Source organism: Cotesia glomerata, linkage group LG2 (genome assembly GCF_020080835.1).
Source record: "Cotesia glomerata isolate CgM1 linkage group LG2, MPM_Cglom_v2.3, whole genome shotgun sequence".
NCBI lineage: Eukaryota > Metazoa > Arthropoda > Insecta > Hymenoptera > Braconidae > Cotesia > Cotesia glomerata.
The window spans coordinates 11664987-11691831 of record NC_058159.1 but is presented as its reverse complement, the minus strand read 5'-3'; the positions used below and the strand labels follow the sequence as shown (position 1 = coordinate 11691831).

Here is a 26845-nt window from a genome sequence, read left to right as displayed (position 1 = left end):
AAAACATAAGTCGTTCAAAATTAGTTGCCAAAAAAACAGCTGTACTAGGGAGGTAATGTACAGGCGCCCCTGGTGGAATAAATGTACATAATTTGTATAGATATATTACCATCCATGTAAATTTTACATGGATATATATTTATAGATATACAGTCTTCTGGCTTTTTTATTTTGTTAATTGTACATGAATGACACAATTACCTAACCATTCGCATTCAGTGGCCTACAATTATCCTAAAGAATTAAAAAAAAAATTTAACTTAATTGATGCATTTTTTCGCAAGTTTTGAGATTTTTTTCCGTTTCTAGTAAACTAAATCAATTTTTGAAAGATGTCAAATTAATCTCCATTAAATTATCTTGACAATAGTATGCAAAAATCGGTGACCGTCTCTTTTTTCTCATGCAAAAATTTCTCGCGACAACAATTGTCAGCATTAATTTCTTGTACAATATTTTCTCACACAAAAACCATAATAAAAGGGCCATGTTAATGTTTTTTTTTAGAAATAAATGTACTTAATTGTAAATAATTGTGAGAAATTTTTTCTGAAAAATTTTGGCGAGATTAATAAAGGCGGGGAGCCAAATATAATTGAATTATAATGTGATATTTATTATTCAAGTTAAAATTTAATCATTTCAGTGATATATGCCGTCAACGCCAAAGATGTTTTACTTCATCACGCGTAAAAGTTATATGCACACACTTTTTTTTTTTATATTCTTATCAAGTCAAAATTAGAAATATGAATTGCGTAGAGTAAAATCCTTGGAGGAATTCAAATAAAACTTTGAGATTAGATTTCTGTCCGGTGCAGAGGATCCCGTGATCAATAATTCATAATATAACTATTACTGTTTTAATTTTAAACAACTGTGTTTTCAATTTTCTATAAGCTATATAATTCAACTTTTCATTCAATTTTTCAGTTCAATTAAATTCATTCTGATTTATTGACCTGAAAAGGCCTAAAATAATGAATTCTTTAAATTTGTCATTTTTTTTCAAGTGGTCCATTATGCCCCACATATCACATTTTGGCCCGAAATATTATAAAAACATCATAGAGGCCATAACTTGACGGAAAATGAAAAAAAAAATTTTTTACTTAATTTATGAGAGGGGCCGTCATGCCCGGAACCATTGTGTACTTCTCTCCCCTGTATAATTCAATTTTTTGTTAAATTTTTTAGTTCAATTAAATTTTTTCTTTCATTTTACCACAAATTTATCACAATTTGAAAAAAAAAATTTTTTTTTCGTAACAATTTTTAACTTCCCTCTAAGAAAATCGAAGATTTTCAAAAATCGGGAAGTTATTGGTTTTACCCCGTTTTTCGGAAATCGAAGTTTCATCAGATCTCGACGTTTTGAGGTTCTAGGAAGCTTCCCTGACTACTCCCACGAGGTTGTCACTATGTCTGTGTGTGTGTGTGTGTATGCGTGTGTGTGTGCGCGTTTGTGTGTGTGTGTTTGTGTGTGCGTGTGTGTGTGTGTGTGTGTGTGTGTGTGTGTGTGTGTGTGAAACTATGTGAACCGCTTATAACTTTTGAACGGCTGATTCGATTTTATCGTGGTTGGTGCCATTTGAAAGGGCTTGGCCAAACTTAGAATTTGAGTATTATTTGAACCGATTCGGATCAGTAGATTTTGAGAAATCTTGAAAAAAACTAAGAAAAAAAATTTTTTCAAATGTGGTTTTTTTTGGATAACTTTTAAATGGCTCCACCGATCGATTGCAAAAACTAGTTAGCTCTAGACAATAAAAAACCACTTCAATCGCCACCAAGCTGGTCAAAATCGGTTGATTTTTTCGAGAGATATCGTGAACGAAAGAAAACCGAAAAAAGTGTTTTTTCGGGATTACTCCGAAATTTTTGGTTCGATCAATTAAATAAAACCTGAAAATAACTAACGAGGACGATAAAACTGCGATGAATGCCACCGACCGCGTGAAAATCGGTTGATCCATTCAAAAGTTATTGCGGTTTGAAAATTCCAAAAATAGTGTTCTATGAAACTTCTATCAGACATTTGAGCTGGGAGAGCTCAAATGCATAGAAATATTATCTCTTTGAACTCAGCGAGCTCAAAATATCACATAAATTATATTTTGAGCTCAAAATCTCAAAAATATCATAAGTACAATTTTAAGCGCCCAGGTATAGAATTAGCGGGAAGTTGCAGGGATGGCCTTTAGGCTGAACCGTTTTTCTAATTTTTTTCTCTAGTGTTCTATTATGTACCACATATCACATACTGGCCCAAAATATCATAAAAACATTATAGAGGTCATAACTTGAAGAAAATTGAAAAAAAAAATTTTTACCTAATTTTTGAGGGAGGGCCGTCGTGCCCCAGGTTCCCCTACATTTATTAATAGTTAATAAGTATTTATTAATAGTTAAAAAATATTTATTTAAACTTAATAAATATTTTGTTGAGTGAATTTGTTTCACTTACAATGTCATATGATATAAAGATTGCTTATAAACAAAAATCATCTTTATAAATTATTTGCATTGATTATATTACATTATAATAACGTTTATTGTAATATACCGAAATCCATCACAGCTCATAATTATCTTTTATATTTTAAAATATTAAAAACGTTAATTTATTTAGTGACTTGAATTATTATCATGTATTCCAGCTATTGAGTTATAAAAAATGTCAAGAGAAAATTGCTGTTTTTGCTTTTGGTTTTAAATAGATATTTGTTAACTGTTGACAAATATTTATTAACATTTAATAAATCGTATTTAATAAATCATTTATTAATAGTTAATAAAGCTTATTAAATATAAACAAATCTTTCTATCAGTGCATTTATACGGAAATCATATACAGAGTGTCCTAGAAGTAACGGACGCCATTGTAGCATCTGATAAATAAAATAATTCTGAGACGAAAAGTCCTTAGCCATTTTTTAATCAGACGCATAGATAATTAATTATTAATTAAAATAACGTCCTTTTATGCGTTAGAGAGAGAGAGCACTAGTGTCGAGTTAAGTGCGTTCTAACGAAGACGCTTGCACGTGTGAATGTGTAAGTAAATATGTGTGAGTACGTTAGCTATAGAAACTAGTTAGTCATACAGTTAGTTGTGTCTTTGTTTGGCACATACTTTATCGGACACTGGCGCTCTCTCTCTAACAAATAAAGAGACGTTATTTTTAATCAATAATTAATTATCTATGCGGTTAATTGAAAAATGGCTAAGGACTTTTCGTTTCAGAATTATTTTTTTCATCAGATTTTACAATGGCGTCCGTGACTTTTGGGACACCCTGTATAATAATGGGTCATTTCTTGTCAAATCGACCAATAGTTGGAATCGACCCCTTTCAATTTGGATGAATTTTGGTTAGAAGTTTTCTTTCATCATAAAACGAAGTTCTGCCAAAGGAAAAAAAATAAAAAAATTTTTTCAAAAGATATGCAAATTCAAAATTTCGCAATTTTGCCAGTTTTTCAACTTTGTTTTTGCAATATCTCGAATGTTATTTTAGAGACAGGAATGGTCTTTTATTTTGTTTGAAAGGGGATACTTAGGGCTATTGAAAAAATAATATTTTGGAAAAAAATTTTGAAAAATGCCAAATTTGTCAAATTTTGAATTTTTGAAAATCGTCCAAAATGAATACTGCCATTAAAATTTTGGCTCAAGTTTTTTTGTATGATACTTTGTACTGATCTTAAAAGATCCTGAAATTTTTGGATAGGGTTTTTTTTTTCAATAATATAAATTTTTGAATTTAAAAAAAAAAATTTAGAATTTAAAAAAAAAATTTTTTTTTGTTTTTTGCAACTTCTATAAAAGGTAAAGTTATGCAGATACATAATATTGTAATTTTGAGTATTCAAAAATCAAATTCACGACGTAGAAATCTTAAATAATAAATTAATTTCAACTTTTTTTACGCATGATGTAATTTTTTATTTTTTTAACGCATGATATATTTTGTACGTTTCTTCACTTCAATTACATTTTTTATTCTCAAATCACGAAAATAGATATTAATTTTTTATGAAAATTAGAAATAATTCCATGAGAATATCATTTTTTTTTTTCGTTCTTTCGAATACTTAGTTACTTACGAATTTTTGCACATTAATAGTTCTCAATCTCAAATCACAAATTATTCCCATGTTAATAAGACGACAAGTGGCGTCAACAACTCCAAGTGAAGTAAAAAAAGGACAATTAACAAACTCTATCATGCGTTAAGGATGACTTATTGTAAGGATGTAAGATTATGTCCAAAAAATAAAAAAAAAGTTGAAATTAATTTATTATTTAATATTTCCACGTCGTGCATTTGATTTTTAAATACTCAAAATTACAATATTATGTATCTGCATAACTTTACCTTTTATAGAAGTTGCAAAAAACAAAAAAAATTTTTTTTTTGAAATTCAAAAATTCATATTTTTGAAAAAAAAACTACTATCCAAAAATTTCAGGATCTTTTAATGTTTAACCGATAGAAAAGACATTTAATAAAAATTTATAAGAGGAGTTGCACCTTCGGGCTTGATCGCTCCAACTCGTGAAAATTCGTGTCACACCATGGCTGTCGCTCATGCGCGCTTTGGTTAGCGGGAGAGAAGCCGGCTCACGTGGCCAGCGGCAAGCAGTTGTGCTTGGACGCTTGTACTAGTACGATTACTCTGTGTCAATCGTTTTCTGATTTATCACGTATAATACGCATTTACTTGAACACTTAAAATATTCATTAAATACTATTAATTTCATTAACTTCAATTACCAATTAAATTCTCAAATCATTAAAAATCATTAGTAACTGTTCAGTGAATTAAATTAATCAAAATTAATAAGTGACGCCACGCGGTTATTACGCGCCATTTTAATAAAGGATTGCATCAGCCACGCGGCTTTAGTCAATCCATAGTTAACACGCAATTTTTGTAATAAATTATATTAAATTCATTGCTAAATATTTAATCATCATTCTATCAAATCAAATTTTATCAACTATTCGATTCTGATATCGAATTATCTAATTAGTTCCTACACTAATAATTCTAATCAATCAATCAGTCTCTGCACTGACATTTTACGTCAATTAATTAGTATTTCACTATTAATTGACTCTAGTTAGCTTAAAAGCTAGCGTCAATTCATTAATTCTGGATTAATACCATTTGCTTTTCTAAAGGGGTTGAGCTCACCTCGTTTGTGTTGTTTGCGACGGCAATTTACACATATTTTTTTATTCGCACTACACGCTTTGCGTTCTTACTTGTACATTTTTTCATTCGAGGAGGTTTTTTCTCAGTCCAACTGAGTTTTCCTCCTCTGGGGATAAATAAATCTTTATTTTATTCCCCAACAAATCGACGCATATTTTATTTAATATCCTAATCCCAAATTAATCATAATTTTTAAAACAATTACGGAAACTATCCTAAGTGGATAGTTTTCGACAAAACATTTAAGATCAGTACAAAGTATCATACAAAAAAACTTGAGCCAAAATTTTAATGGCAGTATTCATTTTGGACGATTTTCAAAAATTCAAAATTTGACAAATTTGGCATTTTTCAAAATTTTTTTCCAAAATTTTTTTTCAATAGCCCTAAGTATCCCCTTTCAAACAAAAAAAAAGACCATTCCTGTATCTATAATAACATTCGAGATATTGCAAAAACAAAGTTGAAAAACTGGAAAAATCGCGAAATTTTGAATTTGCATCTTTTGAAAAAAATTTTTTATTTTTTTTCCTTTGGCAGAACTTCGTTTTATGATGAAAGAAAACTTCTAACCAAAATTCATCCAAATCGAAAGTGGTCGATTCCAACTGTTGGTCGATTTGACATGGAATGACCCTAATATATGAATCATATACAATTGTATATAATTTTTTTTTATCTCAGAGTCTACTACTCTAATGATTAATAATTGTTACGTCATGGCTTTGAACTAGAATTTTTGTTTAAATATAATAATATATTAATATAATATAATAATATAATAATAATATATTTACGGTTTCTGTGAATTTTATTTAAAGCATAAAATTCAAGAAACATGAAATGAGAAAACGCATTAAGTGTCTCGTCCGGTCTCTCAAAACTTTTCCCGAACATGGCCTGTTCTTAGTGTGTCTAGAGATAAAAAAAAATGTTAAGTTCACAAATAAAAGGGAGTTTTATTGCCTTCAGTTGTATAGCGTCACAGACCAGACTTGGGAAAGTTTTCAAATAATTTTTAAATGAGATAAACAAATTAAACAATGAAATAACTAACTTAAAATAATTTAATTAATTCTTTAAAGAAAATATTAATTATAACAATAGAAAATATTAAAATGAATATTGGAAATTAATAATTAATTATTAATAATGAATATTATTATCAATAAATAATTGAATAAATTCATAAATCAATAAATGAATGAATAAATAAATTAATAAACAATTTAGATAATAGTAAAATGAAATATTTTGTTAAATAAGGAAACTATGTACTTGTGTACATGTAAATGTACTTGCGAGTAAACCAATACATAGATATACATATAATCTATAAGTAAGAGAGAGAGGCACATCGTGCCCTCTGGGCCCAAAGAGGGGAGTTCAAGCGAACATCTTCAGAAAACTCGGAAGAGAGGGTAGAATCTAAGGGAAACAGACAACTAATTTGATACTGTTTTCCCCCAAATAGTAATTTGGAAACGCCCGAAAATTCGAGACCCAGAAGATCTTCGTATGAACTCAGGCTCTCGTTATCCTGACTTCTTCCTGTGCGAATCAAGTCTAGTTAGTGGATAGGTAGTTTAATTTTTGAGCTCTCTGTCTGAGCCTCTCGTTAGATCGCACCCTCTTGCCAGAGACTCCCGTCGAAGAATCGTTAGTAAAAGATCTCCAGGTTTGCAGGTCATGTAAATCTTAGTTAGTGGCCGGTATTTCTCCCACGTAAACTAAGAAGTGTAATTTAAACAATAAAAGTACAAGTTAACAAATTAAATGTTAAATAAAATAAAATAATATAATACTGTGTGTGTGTGTTTTTTTTTTCTTTTCCTTAGGGGGGGAATCTTTTTTACGGATTCTAGGCATAGCTGTTTGGCCTGGATATGTGGCGACTCGACGCAGCGTCGTACTAAAACTCGATGCTGACGCCCCTACCCACTAAACCCTAAACTCCTTTCTCTTCTATCCTCTGATCCCCCATGGTACCGCCGTAAGGCATTTCTTCGTGGGGGGGAGGAATTAGCTGCCGCTCTTCCTTCTGGTGGCTAAGATATTATTTCTTCCTTCTAGATTCTGTCTTTCGCTCTTTTCCTTTCAATGGATCGCAACTCTGTAAGCACTTTTGTAGCAAAAGTGCTTGTGGCGTTCCAGGCAGCTTCTGATGACAACATTGCTTCTACTATTGATTCTGGTTGGGTTCTCTTTTTCAGAATCTTCTCTAACTCATCGCGCTGTTGGGGGCCATCCATAAAGTACGTCACACGTTAATGGGGAGGGAGGGTATCACCGAAGTGTGACATCGTGTGACAAGGGGCATGGGGGGGTCAATACTTTTGTGACGTCACATGTTAAAATTTAAAATACTAAAACGCAAAGTTTGGATGTGAATTAAAAATTTTAAAAATTTACGAACTTGATCTATATTTATTAATAATTTAGCATTCTCGCTACGCGATAATCTCTCATGCAACGTCATTTAACTTCTAGAGCGGCGTTGTAATGCAAGTGAGACACTCAAATTCACGAGAATTTTGAATGGTAAGGATTTAAATAGTTTTAAGTCATCGGCGAGTGCTCGCTCGCTTTTCTATCGTTCCGCACGTCGGTTGTTTGCGAGACCTTCGACAAGTGCTACCTCACGCGCCGGCGCAGTGACTTCAATACATTCCCTTTGTTTATTTCACGATTGACTTTTGCCGAGTGGTAGTCATAGTCTTCTCAGTTTAATTGTTTTAACATTTTTAATTTATTAAATTATTTTAAAATGAACAAAAAGATTGATTTAGGTAGTCTTTACCGCAGATGATTCGATGCCTATAGTGCAGCCTATGCTGACAAAAAAAAAATCATACAAGAAGAAGTTAACGCCTTATGGAAAAGATTAAAAAATAATGATAACGTTGAAGATGAGACAGAATCAAAAATTAAAGAATTACAAGTGAAATTGACCAAAAAAAAAGGGGACACTTTTGAGTTTTTTCTCAAAGAATCCTTCTTCATCAAAGGCATTAGCACTAGTAAAGCCACAAGACAGTAAAGTAAGTTCAAAATTTATAATACAACTAATTAGGTTAAATCAGTTAAACATCTTTAATTTAGATTATTATAAAATAGTCCGTAATTACATATATCTTTCTATCTCTGTTTGTTCGAAGTTTTGCTTGATATTTAATACTCGGGGTTGCTAATTTTATTTAATATATTACATGTTTACTTTTAATTACAGAAGGACACTAAACTGAGTAATTCAGAAGAAATTAAAAATGTTATGACAGAATCGAGTAGATGTCAATCACTTCAAATAGTAGCTAAACCAACACCTAGTCAACAGGCTTCCAAGAATAAAATTATTGTACTCGAATCTGAGCTCAATAGCTTAGTATTAGCACGTGATGCTGGTATAGCGACAGATGATGCTACCAAAAAAATAACAACATTAAGAAAAGATATTCAAGCAGAAAAGACCTCATTGAAAAGAAAAATCGACGCAGCGGAACGCCAAAAAAGAGTCGTGATACTAAAAAACCAAAAAGTTTAGAACTGTGTGAAAATAATCCTGATGTAGCAACTGCTCTTAAACTTCGAAATACTTTTGGTCGGCCTAGAGTTGAGGAAAATCAATCCGGTTTACTTGAAGTAATAAAATCAATTGCTCTTTTTGGTGGCGCAGCTGATGATCGCCGTCGTACTGAAGTTATAAGATGTTGTAAGACATTAGACGACTTGCAAGCTGAACTGTTTAAGCAAGGCTATACTATCAGTCGCTCAGGATTGTATTTGAGACTTCTTCCCAAGCGAGTAAATACAGAGGAAGGTAAAAAACATGTCGTAACCGTTCCTGTCAAGCTTTGTAAACCAGACTCTACGTTACATTCAAAGCATAAAGATGGCAAATTTTGTACCGCTACTATACGAAATCTTGAATCTGTAGCTTCAATTTTGGGTCCGGACCAAGTTTTTTTTTTATCGATGGATGATAAAGCACGTGTACCTTTAGGCATTACAGCAGCTAACGCTCAAACACCAATATTAATGCATCTTGATTACCGTGTCCAATTGCCAGATCATGATTTTGTAGTCGCCGAGAAACATAAACTTATTCCATCTGTTTATGCGGGCATTCTAATAAAAAAAGATGGTGAAGGATCACCTGAAGCTGTGACGTACTCTGGTCCTACATACGTAGCAATTCGTAGTGGAAAACATTCATCTTCCAATGCAGAGACTCATGCCATTGACATTCATAAGCTTTCTGAATTACCGACTTTCGAAAACTTATTAAGAACTAGAGAAGGTTTTGTAAAACCTGTATTTATTTTCACATGCGATGGTGGTCCTGATGAAAATCTACGGTACGAGCGGGTTATAATTTCAGCTATAAAACATTTTAAAGATTTTGATTTAGATGCAATTTTTATAGCTACAAATGCCCCAGGAAGGAGTGCATTTAACAGAGTCGAACGACGCATGGCACCTCTTAGTCGTGAACTTACTGGTGTAATATTAAATCATGATGATTTTGGGTCACATCTCGATTCAAGTAATCGAACTACTGATTTGGAACTAGAAAAACGGAACTTTGAAAGTGCAGGAAATGTGTTAGCTGATATTTGGAGCAAATAAGTCATTGATGAATTTCCTGTAGTTGCCGAATATGTTGTACCAACTGACACCAGACTCGAAGCTAATCCTACTATGATGTTGAAAAATAATGCTACTTGGTATGCTAATCACGTACGTGAGTCACAATATTTTTTACAAATTGTAAAATGCAAGACTATCACATGTTGCCCAGTACGACGTTCTAGTCTTTGGCAATTATTAAAAGGAGGATTCTTACTACCACCTGTGTTGATTAAACAAAAATCAAATGGTTATGTAGTCGCAGGAAGTGATGACAACGAGGCTAAGTTTGCTCCATTATTACTACAATTGTCATTAAATCTCCGAGCATCATCCCATCTGAAACAAGTTCCATATGATAGTTATTGCCCTAGTGTCGAGTCATACATATTTAAAAGATCGTGTAGCGTATGTGATTTATATTTTTCCTCATATAAAGCCGCTAATCAACACAAACAATCGCATAAAAAACAAGAAATGTTACCTATAGCAAAAATTCGTCCTCAAAGAATTGCAGCTAGACGTGCCCGAGAAATTCTCTGTTTAATGAATGATGACGATGCTTTATGGATGGAAGAGAATGATGTCGACACTAAGGATGTTCTTGACGTTCAAATTCAGAACGAAAATGAAGTGCCTGATTTACCAGTAATAGCTGATGTAAAAGAGTGGATCGAAAGTCCATGGACACTCGATAATTAAGTTTTTTATCTTTAATTAATATAATTAATCGTTTATTATTTTCTAACTAGTCGTTTGTTTTTTCGGTTTTATGGAATGTTGGACTTTATGTTGATTTTATTAGATTATTATTTAATAAAAATAAGTAAAAAATGAAAATAGCTGTTTTCTCTCGATTATTTTTAAATACATACATAAATTGAAAAAATGTGTGACGTCACATCAGGAGAGGGGGGGTTATAAAAATGTGACAACCTGTGACAAGGACGGGGGGAGGGGTTCAAAAGTCATAAAATTCGTGTGACGTACTTTATGGATGGCCCCTTGGTTGAAACGTGGACACACAAAGAAAACATGCTCCGCATCTTCATTGACCCCTGGACAGGACGGGCACTCTGGGGTATCATCGTGCTTAAAGCGGTGAAGATACTTCCGGTAACATCTGTGTCCTGATAACATCTGCGTTAAATAATAGTTGATCTCACCGTGACTCCGGTTGAACCACACATCAATCCGAGGTATGAGACGGTACGTCCACAGACCTTTCTCTGCAGCATTCCACTCCTGTTGCCATCTTGCGATGCTGTGTTTCCGTTCTTCCCTTCTAAGTTCTTCAGGGCTCAGTGTGGTTGACCTTTTTCGTTGATATAGGTTCCGTCTTTCCTCAGCTAGGACTCTGAGAGGCAGAGTACCGGAAATAACACACACTGCATTCTCTGATATTGTGCGGAAGGCGCTAGCTACTCGTAAGGCACTCAGTTGATATACTGGTCCAGCCTTTCTCCATGATTCTTGCGTTTTTAGTGCGTCGGCCCAAATGGATATTCCGTAAGTGAGCACCGATGTGACTACTGATGACAATAATAGCTCCTGCTCTGCTTTGGGCCTCCAACATTCGGCATCAGTCGTGCGAGACTAGCCCTCACTACTGACGCTTTGGCACTGACATGTTCCACTTGCTGCTTGAAGTTGAGTCGGGCATCAAGCATCACTCTCAAATATCGGATATAAGGTTGTGATGTGATTTCTTGTTCGCCGACTTTCAGCTTAATGGTCTCTACCACTTTTCTGCTGGTAATAAGCACTGCCTCAGTCTTGTGTTGCGCCAGTTGCAGGTTCATTGCGTCCATCCACCGGTTAACGCGCTCAAAAGTGAGATCGAACATATGGTTTATCTTGTCAAGGTGTTTGGCAACGATCACTACGGCTACGCCATCTGCATATGCTACGAGTTTGACGTTTCTTGGCAGAGTTAGTCTTAATAGACCGTCATACATAATATTCCACAGGAGCGGGCCTAGAACTGAACCTTGTGGTATACCTCCAGTAATATCATACTCCCTCGGACCGTTCTTCGTGTCATACTTCAGGACCCTGTTTTCAAAGTAGCTTGCTACGATCTTAAGAAGGTATTCTGGTACATTCTTCTCTTGGAGGGCCTGCATGATGAATTCCCAATTGGCGGAGTTGAAGGCGTTTCTGATGTCTAGAGTCGCCACCAGGCAATACTTCTTCGTTCCACCCTTTCATCTGGTTCCTGCGATTGCTTCCTTGGCCGTATCAACAACCAGTTTGATTGCGTCGAGGGTTGATCGTCTTTTCCGAAATCTATACTGATTGTCTGCCAGGAGTGGGTCGACTACTGCTTCAATTCTCTGGTGAATTATGCGTTCAAATATCTTACCCGTTGTATCTAGCATGCAAAGTGGGCGGTAAGATGACGGTTCATCCAGTGGCTTTTTCCCTTTAGGAAGCAGCACTAATCGTTGCTGTTTCCACTTTCGAGGAAAAATCCCTTCTTTGAGACAGGTGATGTAAACATCCAGGAATAATGCCGGTGCTGCCTTTATAGCTGTTTTTAAGACAATATTAGGGATTCCGTCTAATCCTGGTGCTTTATTATTCCCTACGCGGTTGCAAGCCTCCGTCAGTTCTTCTTCCGTGACAGGTGGAATGTCCTCCAGTTCGCTTTGAGCTAACTGGTAATGAAGCTCGCGTCGCTGCAGAAACAGCGCGGTAACGATTCTCTGCAGAAGTTGTGGGCATGTGGGTGCCGGCATTTGTTTGACTTTTAGGTGAGTCATGACAACCTTGTACGGTCTACCCCACAGGTCTTTGTCCATCTCGTTGATGAGCTCTCTCCAGCATTGCCTCTTACTATCCTTGATGGCTTTGTTCAATGATCGACGGGCTTTTTTGTGCTCTGCGACCAGCTCCGCAGAATTAGGTCGTCGATAGCCACGCTGGGATATTCTTCTTTTCTTTAGACACTCTTTCCGAAGAACACTGATGTGGTCGTTCCACCAGTGTACTGCCGGGCGTTGGCTTATGCTGCGTTTCCGGACCATACTTGCGTCACAGGCCTGGACAACTCTTTTCATCAGGTCCTTGGTCATTTCTTCTGCGGATCCAGTAGTAATCAGTTCACTATTCAGGGCTATCACCAATGTGCTTGTGTCAAAAGACTTTACTTTCCATCCAATGGTATTGAGTGACTTGATTGGTCTTCTTGTATTTCGGTCATGTGATATTTCCCAGAGAATTGCCTTGTGGTCGCTGGCTGTGTAGATATCCATCACCTTCCAGTCGTATTTCCCACTGATGAGGCTGCTGCTGACGAAAGTGAGATCTACAATAGAGCTTGCTTCTCCTTTAGTCTAGGTTGGCGTATCACCACTGTTGAGCTGGACTACATCTAGTGTAGTAAAAGCTTCTAGTAGTGCTTTTCTTCGCACATTGGTCTGCTTGCTGCCCCAGTCTACTGCCCAGGAGTCGAAGTCACCGGCAATCGCGACTGGATAATGCTGCTTGGCGTCCTCGGTCAGTTTGTCCAAGAATTCAGTGAATTCAACAATGGATAGGCTAGGTGGTGCATAACAGCTGTAGAAACGGATGCCGTTAACTGTTGCTGCTACAAAGCCGGCATTATCATTATTAACTACACTCTGGAAGGGATGCTTACCACAGGACTAGATGACCACAGTCGCCAGAGATCGATAACTTTTCGACTAGCATTTGAGCGCATCGATCTTCGGGCCTAGAGAGAGAGCAGGAGGGGGTATTTTTGGGGTCGTTATATAGACGAGCCATGCGTGTTGTCCGGAGAAGTAGTAAAGTGTTGGAACAAGTAACATCAAGAAGTCCAAAGAAGGAAGCGAGTATCAACCATAGAGTTTCTTCAACCAAATTTATACCAGGTATTGGACTTTGGTAATGATGAGCCTTGGGGCCATATACTCGGCTCACTTATTACACTACTTCTCATTTTATTTATTCAAGTTTGGATAATTCAATCGTTTAATAATTTTGCTCAATAATAATTAATTATTTAATTGAATTGATTCGTTAATTGCTGGGAGCGTTCCTCCTGGGGGTTTATACCCGAGGAATGTTCTAGACCTCTTGGGTTTGCAAGTCGTGAATAATTAATTTTATTAATACAGCTGGTTAATAATTATTAACATCTTGAGATTGGTTTAAATAAATCTATTTTATATTAATTAAATTCTGAACACCGAGAAGGTTCCAATCGACACGACATAGTATTCAGTACCCGAGGTCAAAACGTGCTACGCGGTAACGAACGTCGGCATCCATTTTGAGCGCGCAAATTCCTTGTGAATTTTATAACGCAATAAATCGTAAAACTAACAACTGGATTATTATTACTATTTACAACAATTGAATTATCTTTTATTAAGACTATTTATTATCTTGAATTAAATATTGATATCGTATTAATTTTGGAAACTATTTTATTATTTGGAAAATTAAATATTGATAATCGGCTACTGAGTTTCGACGCAATTGAGATCGAATTAACCGTGGATAATTTTTCGTGAATTTATTTTATATTGAGACAAATTGTTTTATTAATTATTTATAAATCGAAAAATTCCACGTGGTCATTTATATATTGAACTATGGAAGACTAAAATTATTATTGGAATTATTTATAAAAACTATTTATCAGTGTGGATTACGTCCGAGAAATTTAGTTAATTTTATAGAGAATATTCTGAGAATTTATTTAATGTACTGAGTATTAAACTCGTGGTAATTTCGAAATAAGTTTAGGCGTCGATTTTTAAGTCGGAAATTTTAAGTAGTAATTATTAATTGTGAAAATTGTTTATAATTTTAATCTCGAACTAATGACTGAATAATTTTAGTAAGAATTGAACGTTGACTTTTTTTGGAGTAATTTTGTAATCCAGAAAATAAAAGTAAAGTAGAGGCAGTGTGTGTGTGAGACGCGTGGGTTATGTGTGTGTGAATGCTACCAGCGTTCCTTCGCAAGCGAGCAGTCCGTTTGCGAGGTGTTTCGCTGGCATAGAGCGTGAGGGTCCAGTGGACAGCGCGACTTAGTTAGAAACTGCGGTATAGACGCTCCATAAGAGGGTACCGTCAGGATTAAGAATTTTGATAGAGCGTGAGGGTCCGGTGGACAGCGCGACGTAAGGATCGTGTGGAGTCTGTGCGTGAGCTGCAGAGGCTTCTTGGCTTACGTTGCAGTCACTAGGCTGTTGCTTCTGTAGCCAGGCGTTGTTGATAAGCCCTCGTACACTGATGTCTTTGTACGAGGTGTCTTGTTGATAAGTCGGAGTCGCCAGTTTTAGCCCGAAATCCTCCGTTAGATATAAGTTGTAGTAGCGACTTTCCGGGGGGAAAGCGTGAAGTAAGTTAGTTGTAAGTAAATTAGCTGTAAGTGAGCGGTGTACGTGCAAGGGCACGAGTTGTTATCATATTTTGTTGTTAAATAAATACCGGTCATTTTTGTTAAATAAAAATTTATTTCTTTCAGACCACCTTCCTCCACTCTCTCTCCCTGTAGATTATAAGCTCAGCTCTGGCTTCCGGTTCCAGGAACCGAGATACAAAATCCTGGTGGCGCCCTTGTTAATTTAGAATCATTTTTGCTAGGTATTGTTTTATTTCTATTAAATTAATTAAGGGGCCAATGAGCGGAAAACACACCCGTTACACTGTAAGACTCCCAAGGCTGGGTATTCAGGTGTCTGTATGGCTCTGCTATCATTACTAAGTCTAACTCTAGTTCTCTTGCTGTTTGCATAAGCAGATCATGTGCAGCTTCGCAATGATTTAGGTTTAGCTGCAATATCTTCATGTCTGTTTGTTTGTTATCTTCTGGAGTGCCTCTTTAAATACTGGGAACCTGGATGCGCCGGCATGATGGGCCGCGTTCTCCGCACTTTGGTCCGCGTATAATACACATTTCGTTGGGTTTTTGCATTCAGCAATCTTGTATTCCTCTTGTCCGCACCTAATACATAGCTTAGACCGATCCACATTGCTCTTGCACTGGGATCCATGGTGTCCAAAGTGCCAGCACTTGAAACATTGGATTGGTCTCCTCGTAGCTCTGATTCGGCAGTTGGTCCAGCCGATCCGGACTTTACCGCTTCCTGCCAATATCTTCCGCGCTGAAGCTACTGCTAGTGTCACAACAGCTGTCTGAGTACCTCTGTAGGCCTTACGAATCAATTGTCCCTAGTGGTATCTCGCAGGTTTCTCCGATTACCGTTCGCAAGGCGGCCTGAATATCCTCCTTGGTTGTGGTATCGGCAAGATCTCGGATTTCGACGTCTTCCTGTGGTCTTTTGCAGATTACCTTCACGTCTTCTTGGAGGATGCCCACGATGGTCTTTGAGTCTGGAAAATTTCGCTCCTTCCTTTTCCCAGGCCTTATATCGGTTCTAGTTTCCTGTCGGCTTTTGCAGGTGAAACCACTGTCGCACTCATCTTCATCACGACATTACTGTGTTGCTGTTGGATGTCCTGCCACTCTTTGTACAGTTTCTTGAACCTTCTCAGGGCACTGCAGATGTTCGTCGACTTCGACTTGATCTCCTTGTGGACATTTTGCTTGGTTTGGAGAAAGTCCTGCAGTCAACTGACTAGCTTCTCCAGATGTACCAGAGCATCTGCCCTCTTCATCTTTGCACTAAGTAGCAGTGCGTCTTGCTGGGCATGAGGCCCGTTTTCACTCTTGTTTGTTTCCTGTGAATTACTCATACTTTTTGATTTACCAGCGCATCGTACGGAGTGGAGCGGGTTGCCATAACTAGGAACGGGTGTACCCTCGGAGATAGTACTCCTACCCCAGTTCCCTGAGGCCTAGCCGACAGTTAGCCAGTCCCGGCATACACGGACGGACTAGACTCGCTCGGAGCGGTGAAGATTCCGATCTCTAACACTCACTGCGTACTTCCTGATCAAGGCCCGAAGTGGCTGGCTCCTGATCCACTGCTGCAACTTACACCTCGGCAGAGCAAGCTCACATCAGCCGTAGCCTGCATCGTCGGAAACTACGATACAGGTTCCGGTCACTCCCAGTGGATCACAGCAGAGAACGATCGTCTTGCTAGGTCAGTTAGTGTGACCAACCCATTACAGGGGAGTTTTGTCCACGGGAGCTTATTTTGTTTGGTTATTTTGCTTGGCTCCTACCCGCTGTACCTCATCAGCTAAGAGATTAAGTGTCATCCAAGGACATTGAGCATCCTCCCATCCACTCGGGGAGACGCGTCCGGTAGCAGTTTCTCCTCAGCCCCGAATGTGTGTGTGTATGTGTATGCGTGTGTGTGCATGTATGTGTGTGTGTGTGTGCGCGCGTGTGTGTGTGTGTGTGTGTGTGTGTGTGTGTGTGTGTGTGTGTGTGTGTGTGTGTGTGTGTGTGTGTGTGTGTGTGTGTTTGTGTGTTGACGACCAGGTATGATTATATTAAAAATGTTGGACGTAACATAATCTATTAATCTATAGTATAGTATAGTATTTCTTGTGGATGAAATAATAGGAATTGTATTAATTAAGTTAACTTATAAAAATTGATTATGTATACGATTTACATTACTCCCTGTTGAAAAGCTCCAATAAGATGCCATCAAAAGCGACAAAAGCCACTCAGAAACCAATAAAATTTATGGGTTCCTAAGTGGCTTTTGTCGCTTTTGATGGGATCCTATTGGAAATTTTAAACAGGGCTTGTAGTTATTTCAAACTCTGCACTACAAGTAAGTCTCGTAGGTAAACAGGTAGCGCGTCAGTCTTTTATCAAAATGAAACTAGTGACACAAAGCGATTTTTATAGACAATTTCCTACTACTATAATAATAATAATAATTAATTAAGAAACTCAAATATTTTATAAACTAGAATACTCAATTAAGAAACAAGAGAACAAACAATAAATAAATATTTTTTTAAGAAAGATTTATAGGCATTAGCTGCTCCAATCAAGGAGACAAAGGGGCCTACGTATTGATAATGAAAATATTGTTATCCTAAATTTTAAGGCTTTTTCTTTAGTTGATTTTGTTGCTTAAATGATATGAAACTTGTATTTTGTCAAAACAAATAAACTTCTTTAAAAAAAAAAAAGTAGCGCGTCAGTCTTTCAAGCGTCAGGTCCCCGGTTCGATCCCCGCGCGCGCCGAGTTTTTTTTATTTTTATAGAAATAATTATATATAATTCTATATAATTATATCTAATTCTATATAACTATATCTAATTCTATATAATTATATCTAATTCTATATAATTATATCTAATTCTATATAATTATATCTAATTTTATATAATTATATCTAATTCTATATAATTATATAGGGTCATTTTTCATATATAATTATATATAATCATTTTTACCTGGGTTGAATAATGTTCTCCATACAATGCTATATTTGTGAATATAGATATACAAATACATGGAGTGATCATATAATGGTACATGATCATCTTTTGGGGCTTTTACCTTACTGGGTATTAGGTAAGAATTTTCTTTTTCCATTTTCCGTCAAGTTATGACTTCTAAGATGTTTTTATGATATTTCAGGATAACATGTATAAAAAAATATTTATTTTTAAATTTTAATTGTTTTCGTAGTAAGAAAAATTGAATTTTTTTTTTTTTTTGTCAAGTCCAAAAAAATTTTAGTTAGACAAAATATTTTTCCTAACTTTTCGCAATGGAGAGCTCAAAACTTTCAAATAGAAAATTTTTCGAGCATTTTGAGCTCGTACACAACAGGAAGTTTTAAAAGTAGCCTGCAAGTAGTCAACCTTTCCAGATTTATTAATTTTTGCATGTACTAGGAAGAAATACGTCAATTCTAACAAGAGAATTTTGTTTTATTCGTGTTTTTAATACCTGAAACGTTTTAATAACGCTTACAACGCCTGAAACGCTTGAGATACGTTTTAAACGCCTGAGACGCCTGAGATACGTTTTAAATTTCGACTCGGGTTGCTCCAGCAACCGGGGTTCTGTTTGAGTAGACAAAATATTTCTTTAGGTTCTTATGGGATCAATATGCAAAATATTTCCTCAAAAACAAAGAATGAAGAGGTCCAGATGGACGTTGAGCAGAGGACGAGCAATAATTCTTCAGGAACTGGGAGCCACATTGTCCCTTTTGCCATCGACCGAGGATGAATTAACTTTGTATCTGAATGTACTACTTACCAACGCCGATGGAGCAACTCAGCATAAAAATTACAAGTAGCTTGATTACATCAATAACAGTTTGAATGTCCACGGCAAAATCAGGAAACTAGCTAAGTTTATTGAAACAGCATACGGTCTGGCTTTAAAGGGTTACATAGATGTCCCAAAGGAAACACCAATCAGGACAATGTCATCCACACAAACGTCTCCCTTGATGACCTCACAACACAAGGTACCAGTTACTCCCAAGGACACATCATAGAAGCTGAACAACATAAGGAAAAGGCTGTTATCCACGCTTAGTTTCTCATTAGCCTCGGATCCACACGAACCAAAAAAACTAGCCAAGGATACTGCTTGGACGGAAGTATTCCGAAAGCGGAATCAGAAACAAAAAGCGAGCGACTCCGAGACCACTCCAAACGAAGGCCGAAAGAATAAAACAAATGATGGCTCCAAACCCGAAAACAGCCATCAAAAAATGAGGAAAAAAAGCTACAATAAAAGCTGTCCTTATTCAACTACTCGAAGGGTGAACATACGCGGATCTCTTCAAGGAGATCAAAAATAAAGTTAACCCCATTGAGACTGGCGTGGATATCAAGTTTATCAGGCAAACAAGGAGTTGGAAAGTGCTACTAGAAATGAGCCGCAAGATTAAAGACTGCACCGTCTTCACCAATGCAGTCAGGTCAGCAACCACGAGCATTGGTACGGTCAAAACCTTGACACTTACGACGACGATTAAAATTCTCGACTTGGACGGAGTTTCTACCTAGGAAGACGTTTGTGAAGCACTCAAATACGACTTTACTACTGATCTGGAAATTAAACGTGTTAACTTAATTAAGGCGACACCACGAAGCAAACGGGCAGCCATTTGTGAGATCGACGCAGGTAGTGCAATCAAGGCCCTCGATAAGGCACGTTTCAAACAGTAACTCACTGCTTCAAATGTCTTAGTTATAAATACTCAACTCGCTCCTACAAAGGATTGAATTGAAGCAAGTGCTGTCACAAGTGTGGTAGAGAAAACCACAAGTCAGTAGAGTAGACTGCACTGAGCAGCCAAATAGTTTTTTGTGCACACCGGACGAAGATGCAAAAGATGATCACATCTGTGGCTTGGGGACTGTAGGGCATTCCGTGCTGCATTAGCCGAAGTGACAAGATTGCAAAAATGACACGTGTTCTCCAAAGGAACCTGAACAGGTATGTGTTGGCACAGAATCTACTACATTAAATTGTCTTAGAAAATAAGACTGATGTCTGCATCATCTGTGAGCAACACTCGAACCCCCGGATTAAAATATGGTTCATGAATGAAACTGGACTGCAGCGATCTGGGTTATGAATCGGAGCAAAGTCATCACCAACAATAGTGGAAGCGAAACAGGATTTTGCATGCATAAAAGCAATACAGTTTCCAGCTTATTGAGAATCTTGACTAACACAATGAGCCTACGAACCATAAGGAGAAAAGTTCTCGAAGTAGTTCACTAGATCCTACTCTATGGAGCGGTAATATAGGCAGATATTCTGAAGCCGAAGATCTATTGGTGGAAAATAGCACAATACAACGAATAGGAGTCCTCAGGGTGACCTTCACCTATCGCACGATCTCCGAAGCTGCTGTACTTGTTATCCAAAAGTGGATGAATAGCTCACCTGATCCCGAACACCAAAACCTGGCTCACCCGAAATCACGGTGAGACAGACTTCTTTCTGACCCAGCTGCTAACGGGTCATTACCTGTTCAACGCATACCTACACAAATTTAGCCTTCAACACACTCTAATATGCAAGTACTACCCAGACAAAACCGATGATATGGTTTTCAAGTGCGGACACTGGAGAAACCATTGAGCTTACACCAAAGTAACTATAGGTAAGACTTTTAATTCTGCGAGCCTAGTGAACTAAATGACACAAAGAAAAGATCACAGGAATCAAATCACAGCCTACGCGCGGTGACTTTGATTGAAAGACTTAAGTGACTTTAAAAATTTTTTAAATTTCAGAAAGAGATCAGTAAAGCAATACAAGAGCGGGCGTCGTAAAACGCAGCACGGACTCGACTGCAGTAATACTAACGCAGTTCTGATTCAGTCTTCCTTGCACTAAGCGCGGGGAATAAGGAGAAGAGGTTTTTAGAGGGTGGAAGTCTCAGACTACCGACTATCATCTTTCGGTGTCTCTAAAAGATTTCGCCCCTCATAAAAAAAAAGAACACACACAAACAGAGCTTCTTAAAACTTCAAAACATGGACATCTAATGAGAATTCAAATTTTTTTAAAATAAGGTGAAATAAATAACTTCATAATTTTTGAAAATTATTTTAATAGCGAGAAATTGAAAAAAAAAAAAGCGCAATTAAAATAAAAAATTAGAGACACTTAGTCATTATTCTGTAATTTTTAATTCATTACTAAAAAGTTGATTCAACTTCTGTTAATTTTTGATTAATTTACTAATAAACTTATTTCATGCAAAAAAATGTAAATAAATTACAGATACCTATAATCCGCTGATGGACATGCTTTAGCTACGCAAACCATTGATGTAGATTCATCTTGAGAAATGTAAATAACTCCAGAATGTTCTAAAATGATAGGGGGTAGGACTCCTCTGTGATCTAAAAAAAAAAAAAATAACCTTAGTTTACACTTAATGCAATGTCATCTATAATAATGTCAAGAATTGTAATGTAACATCTAAATTATTTTTATTATCTATTGAAAGATTAATGAAAAATCAAAAAACTGATGAAAAATTTTGCTATTTTCTCAAATCTCACCAAGCTGGTTGAAAAAAAAAATATGTGATTCAAAAGTTTATAGATCTATGAATATACACATATATACACATATATACACGAGGAAACGCGGCTTGTCATGACAATAGCGTCTACAATTCATGAAGGATCTTTTCTAAGCTTCACATACTTCCCGTGTAAAAATAATTTGTTCCTAAGGAATGCCTCAGGAATCCCGTATCAGGAACGTCCCGCTCGTGAGACGGACAGGAACTATGAGCGGACGATTGACGGGACATATTAAAATATCGGAAGTAGCCGAAAAAGCCTTGAAAACCTGAAAATGATCTACGAGATAATTCAGGGTAGTTTCAGGTTTTTCTTCAGAATATAAAAAATTATAAAAGTGCCGCGGAAATTCCTGCAAATAACCTGAGGTTGAGTTTAGGATAGTTTCAAATAATTTTGCAGAATACAAAATTAATAATAGCACCGCTGAAATCCCTGTAAATGACCAAAGGACTAATTCGAGGTAGTTTCAGGTTCTTTTGCGAGATACAAAAACGATAAAAGTACCGCTGAAAGTCCTGCAAATGACCTGTGGAATAATTAAAGGAAGTTTCAGGTTCTTCTTCGGAAGATAAGAAATTATAAAAGTACCGCTGAAAGTCCTGTAAATGACCTGAAGAAAAATTCAGGATAGTTGCCGGTTCATCTGTAGTATAAAAAAAATAAGTAAAGTACCGCTACCATTCTTGCAGATGATCTCGGGGATAATTTAGGGGAGTTTCAGGTTCTTTTGCGGGATACAAAAATGATAAAAGTACCGTTGAAAAACCTGGAAATGACCTGTGGGATAATTTAAAGGAGTTTCGGGTTTTTCTTCGGACTATAAAAAATTATAAAAGTGTCGCTAAAATTATAACTTAAGTTATTTTTATTTATACCAGAGATGAACCGGTAACTATCCTCAATTTTACTTAGAGTTATTTGTAGGAATTTCAGCGGCACTTCTATAATTTTTTATATTCTGAAAAAGAACCTGAAACACCATTTGCAGGACTTGAATTAGCCCTTAGGCCATTTATAGGGATTTCAGTGGTGCTATTATTACTTTTGTATTCCGCAAAAGTACTTAAAACTATCCTAAACTTAGCCTCAGGTTATTTTCAGGAATTTCCGCGGCACTTTTATAATTTTTTATATTCCGAAAAAACACCTGAAACTACTCTGAATTTTCTCGTAGATCATTTTCAGGTTTTCAAGACTCGTTCGGCTACTTTCAATATTTTAATATGTCCCGTCAATCTTCCGTTCATAGTTCCTGTCCGTCTCACGAGCGGAACGTTCCTGATGCGGGATTCCTGAGGCATCCCTTAGGAACAAATTTTTTTTACACGGGTTATTCTACATATAAATATGCTAAGTTTAAGTAAAAAAAAAGACCATTTGGCAGCCGAAATAAAAGTATATTTCATCATAAATAGAAAAAAAATATAATGAAGATTGTACACAAAACTAGGGCTTTTAACTTCTATGCAATCGATAAAAATATATATCGACGGAAAAATACCAAAACCAGTGCCATAGCAATTTCATAATTGGCATAGCAGAAGAGGAAATAGTTTTGAGACCCCACATATGATATGGTACTCTAATTAAAGCTTATTTAAAAAGCTTATTTACAGAGTTTCAATAAGTTATACCAGTCAACAGTTATTCGAGTAAGAAAATAAAGAAATATAAATTTTTATACTATATATGATATTATATGAAACTTCATAACATATTTCATAAAATATATATATTAGGGTGAGCCAAAATAACTAACCTATCGAATTTATGGGTTAAAATGAACCTATATATCTAAAAAAAATTTCCCTGCAAGGATTTTTAGCTCAATTTTGAAAGGTGTTGGTGAGCATTCAAAGTTTCATATTTAAATAACACGTAAAAAATTAGGAAAACGGTTGACCCTGAAGGCCATCCCTGCAACTTCCCGCTAATTTCATACCTGGGCGCTTAAAAATGCATTTACGACGTTTTTGAGCTCTTCGAGCTCAAAAATACAATTTATATGTTGTTTTGAGCTCTCCGAGCTCAAAAAGGTAACTTTTATATGCTTTTGAGCTCTTCAAGCTCAAAAGTTTGATAGAAGGTTGATAAAACACTATTTTTTGAATTTTTAAACCGCAATAACTTTTGAATGTATGAACCGATTTTCACGCGGTTGGCCGCATTTGACGCAGTTTTTTAAGCCTTATGAAAAATCTTTAAGTTTGAATTGATCAAACTAGAAATTTCGAAGTAGTTCCGAAAAAATACTTTTTTGGGTTTTCTTTCCTGCATGACATCTCTCGAACAAATCAACCGATTTTGACCAAATTAGCGGCGATCGACGTGGTTTTTTAAGGTTAAAAGTTGATTAGTTTTTGGAGTTTATCGATAGAGCCGTTCGAAAGTTATTCCAAGAAAACCACTTTTGAAAAAATTTTTTTTTACAGTTTTTTTTAGATTTTTCGAAATCTATCGGTTCGAATCGATCCAAATTGTATCTAAAATCTAAGTTTGAACACACCCTTTCGAATGGCACCAACCGCGATCGAATCGGTCGAGCCATTCAAAAGTTATGAGAGGTTTACATACTTACATACACACACACACACACACACACACACACACACACACACACACACACACAGCATCGCACGATGGCAATCGCAGTGGGACGCCGCGACAACAGGGAGATGGACACACCGTCTCATACCGAAGATCGACGTTTGGCTAAACCGAAGTCATGGCGAGGTCAATTACTATCTGACGTAGTTGTTGTCAGGACATGGATGTTTTCGGACGTATCTTCACCGCTTCAAGCATGATAATTCACCGGAGTGCCCGTCCTGCCCAGAAATCAATGAAGACGCGGAGCACGTTTTCTTTGAGTGCCCACGATTTTACCCACAGCGAGATGAGCTGGAGATGATCCTAAAGAAGAAAATCCAACCAGAGATAATAGTAGAAGCAATGTTGTCATCAAGAGCCTCCTGGAACGCCATCAGCACATTTGCAACAGAAGCCCTCATAGACTTGCGTTCCATCGAAAGAAGAAGAGCAAATGACAAGAACTAGAAGAAAGGTAAAATAACACCTTAGCTACCAGAAGAAAGAGCAGTAGCTAGATCCTCCCCTCACGAAGTAATGCCTAACGGCGGTTTCCATGACGGATTAGGGGAAAGAGGAAATGAGGTTTAGGGTTTAGTGGGTAGGGGCGCTAGCGTCGAGTTTTAGTATGACACTGTGTCGAGTCGCCACATATCCAGGTCAAACAACTATGCCTAGAATCCGTAAAAAGGATTCCCCCCCCCCTTAAAACAAAAAAAAAAAACACACACACACACACATGGATCCATTTTTTAGAGTCAAAAATTGATATATTTTCTGGACATGAAAATTGAGCAAAAAATCAAGATAAGCAATTTTAGGCATTTATTGTTAGAAATTTTCATATTTACGGAATTAATTACTTTGAAATGAGACAATAAGGAGGGAGGAGGGGGGGGGGGTATAAAAGTATTATTTGTGTAAAAAAAAAGTTTACAGCTCCTTTTCCGATAATCGCTCCAGCTCAAGACTTAGATTTCTTGAAAAAGTTAATTAATTATAAAAATATTAATAAAAAAATTTCGAATGCTACTGTATCAACATTTTTGCGACATTTATGATATCTGACACAAAAACTTGCTGCTATGTCATTTTTCGAGTTTAGAAGTTAAAAAAAAAAAATTGTAAACGCGATTAAAAGAAAGAGAACAAAATTTTTGATAAAATCACTGATGTCTTTGAAAGAAATCGAGTCAAGTTAATTTTTAGATGATATTATTCTTATTATTCTTTCTTTATTAATTGTGTTCTCTTCCTTTTTAATCGCGTTTACAAATTTTTTTTTTAACTTCTTAACTAATACTAAACTCGAAAAATGACATAGCAGCAAGTTTTTCTGTCAGATACCATAAATGTCGCAAAAATGTTGATACAGTAGCATTCGAAATTTTTAACTTCCCGCTAAGAAAGTTGAAAATTTTCAAAAATCGGGAAGTTTTTGTTTTTACCCCGTTTTTCGAAAATCGAGTTTTCATTAGATCTCGACGTTTTGTGGTCCTAGGAAGCTTCCCTGACTATTCCCGCGATGGTGTATGTAGGTCTGTATGTATGTATGGGTGTGTGTGTGTGTGCTCTCTAAACATTAATTAGTGAAAATTTACTTGAATAAGTGAATATTCACTAATTCATGTTTAGAGTGTGTGTGTGTGTATGTAAACCTCTCATAACTTTTGAACGGCTTAACCGATTTGATCGCGGTTGGTACCATTCGAAAGGGTTTGACTAAACTTAGATTTTTAATACGTTAAACCAATTTGGACCTATAGATTTTGAGAAATCTTAAAAAAACTGCGAAAAAATTTTTTTTCAAATGTGGTTTTTTTTTAATAACATTCAAACGGCTTGACCGATCAATTCCAAAAACTAATCAGCTCTTAACATCAAAAAACCACGTCGATTGACACCAAGCTGGTCAAAATCGGTTGATTCGTTCGTGAGTTATCGTTGACGAAAAATATCGAAAAAAAGTTTTTTTTTCTAGTTACACCGAAATTTCCGGTCTGATCAATTTGTGTTTGAAATTATATCATAAAGTTTGAAAAACTGCATCGAATGCCGAAAACCACGTGAAAATCGGTTCATTCATTCAAAAGTTATTGCTGTTTGAAAATTCAAAAAATAGTGTTTTATTAAACTTCTATCAGACTTTTGAGCTCGGAGAGCTCAAAACTACACGACAGTAGCGGAAAGTTGCAGGGATGGCCTTCATTGTCAACTGTTTTCCTAATTTTTTTATTAATATTTTTATAATTAATTAACTTTTTCATGGTGTTAAAAAGTTGTAAGTACATTTAAAAACAAAAATTTTGGCGCCTATTAGAGCCCTTAATATTAATATTAAGGTTTGCCTCAATTAATTTGTAATTTTTCTATTTAAATAACACGAGAAAACTTTTTTTTTATTTTTGAATTTTAATTACTTCGGAA

The 26845-nt window shown here is 36.0% G+C and overlaps 1 protein-coding gene across 1 annotated transcript in view; it reads right to left on the bottom strand.

Annotated features, from left to right (window-relative positions):
* LOC123258725 (Down syndrome cell adhesion molecule-like protein Dscam2) overlaps positions 1-26845 on the bottom strand; it is a gene marked incomplete in the record, with an annotated part of 496366 nt that overhangs the window by 377766 nt on the left and 91755 nt on the right. The window contains 1 exon segment of the mRNA XM_044718910.1: positions 21520-21637. Within this exon segment, the coding sequence (XP_044574845.1) occupies positions 21520-21637 (118 nt within the window).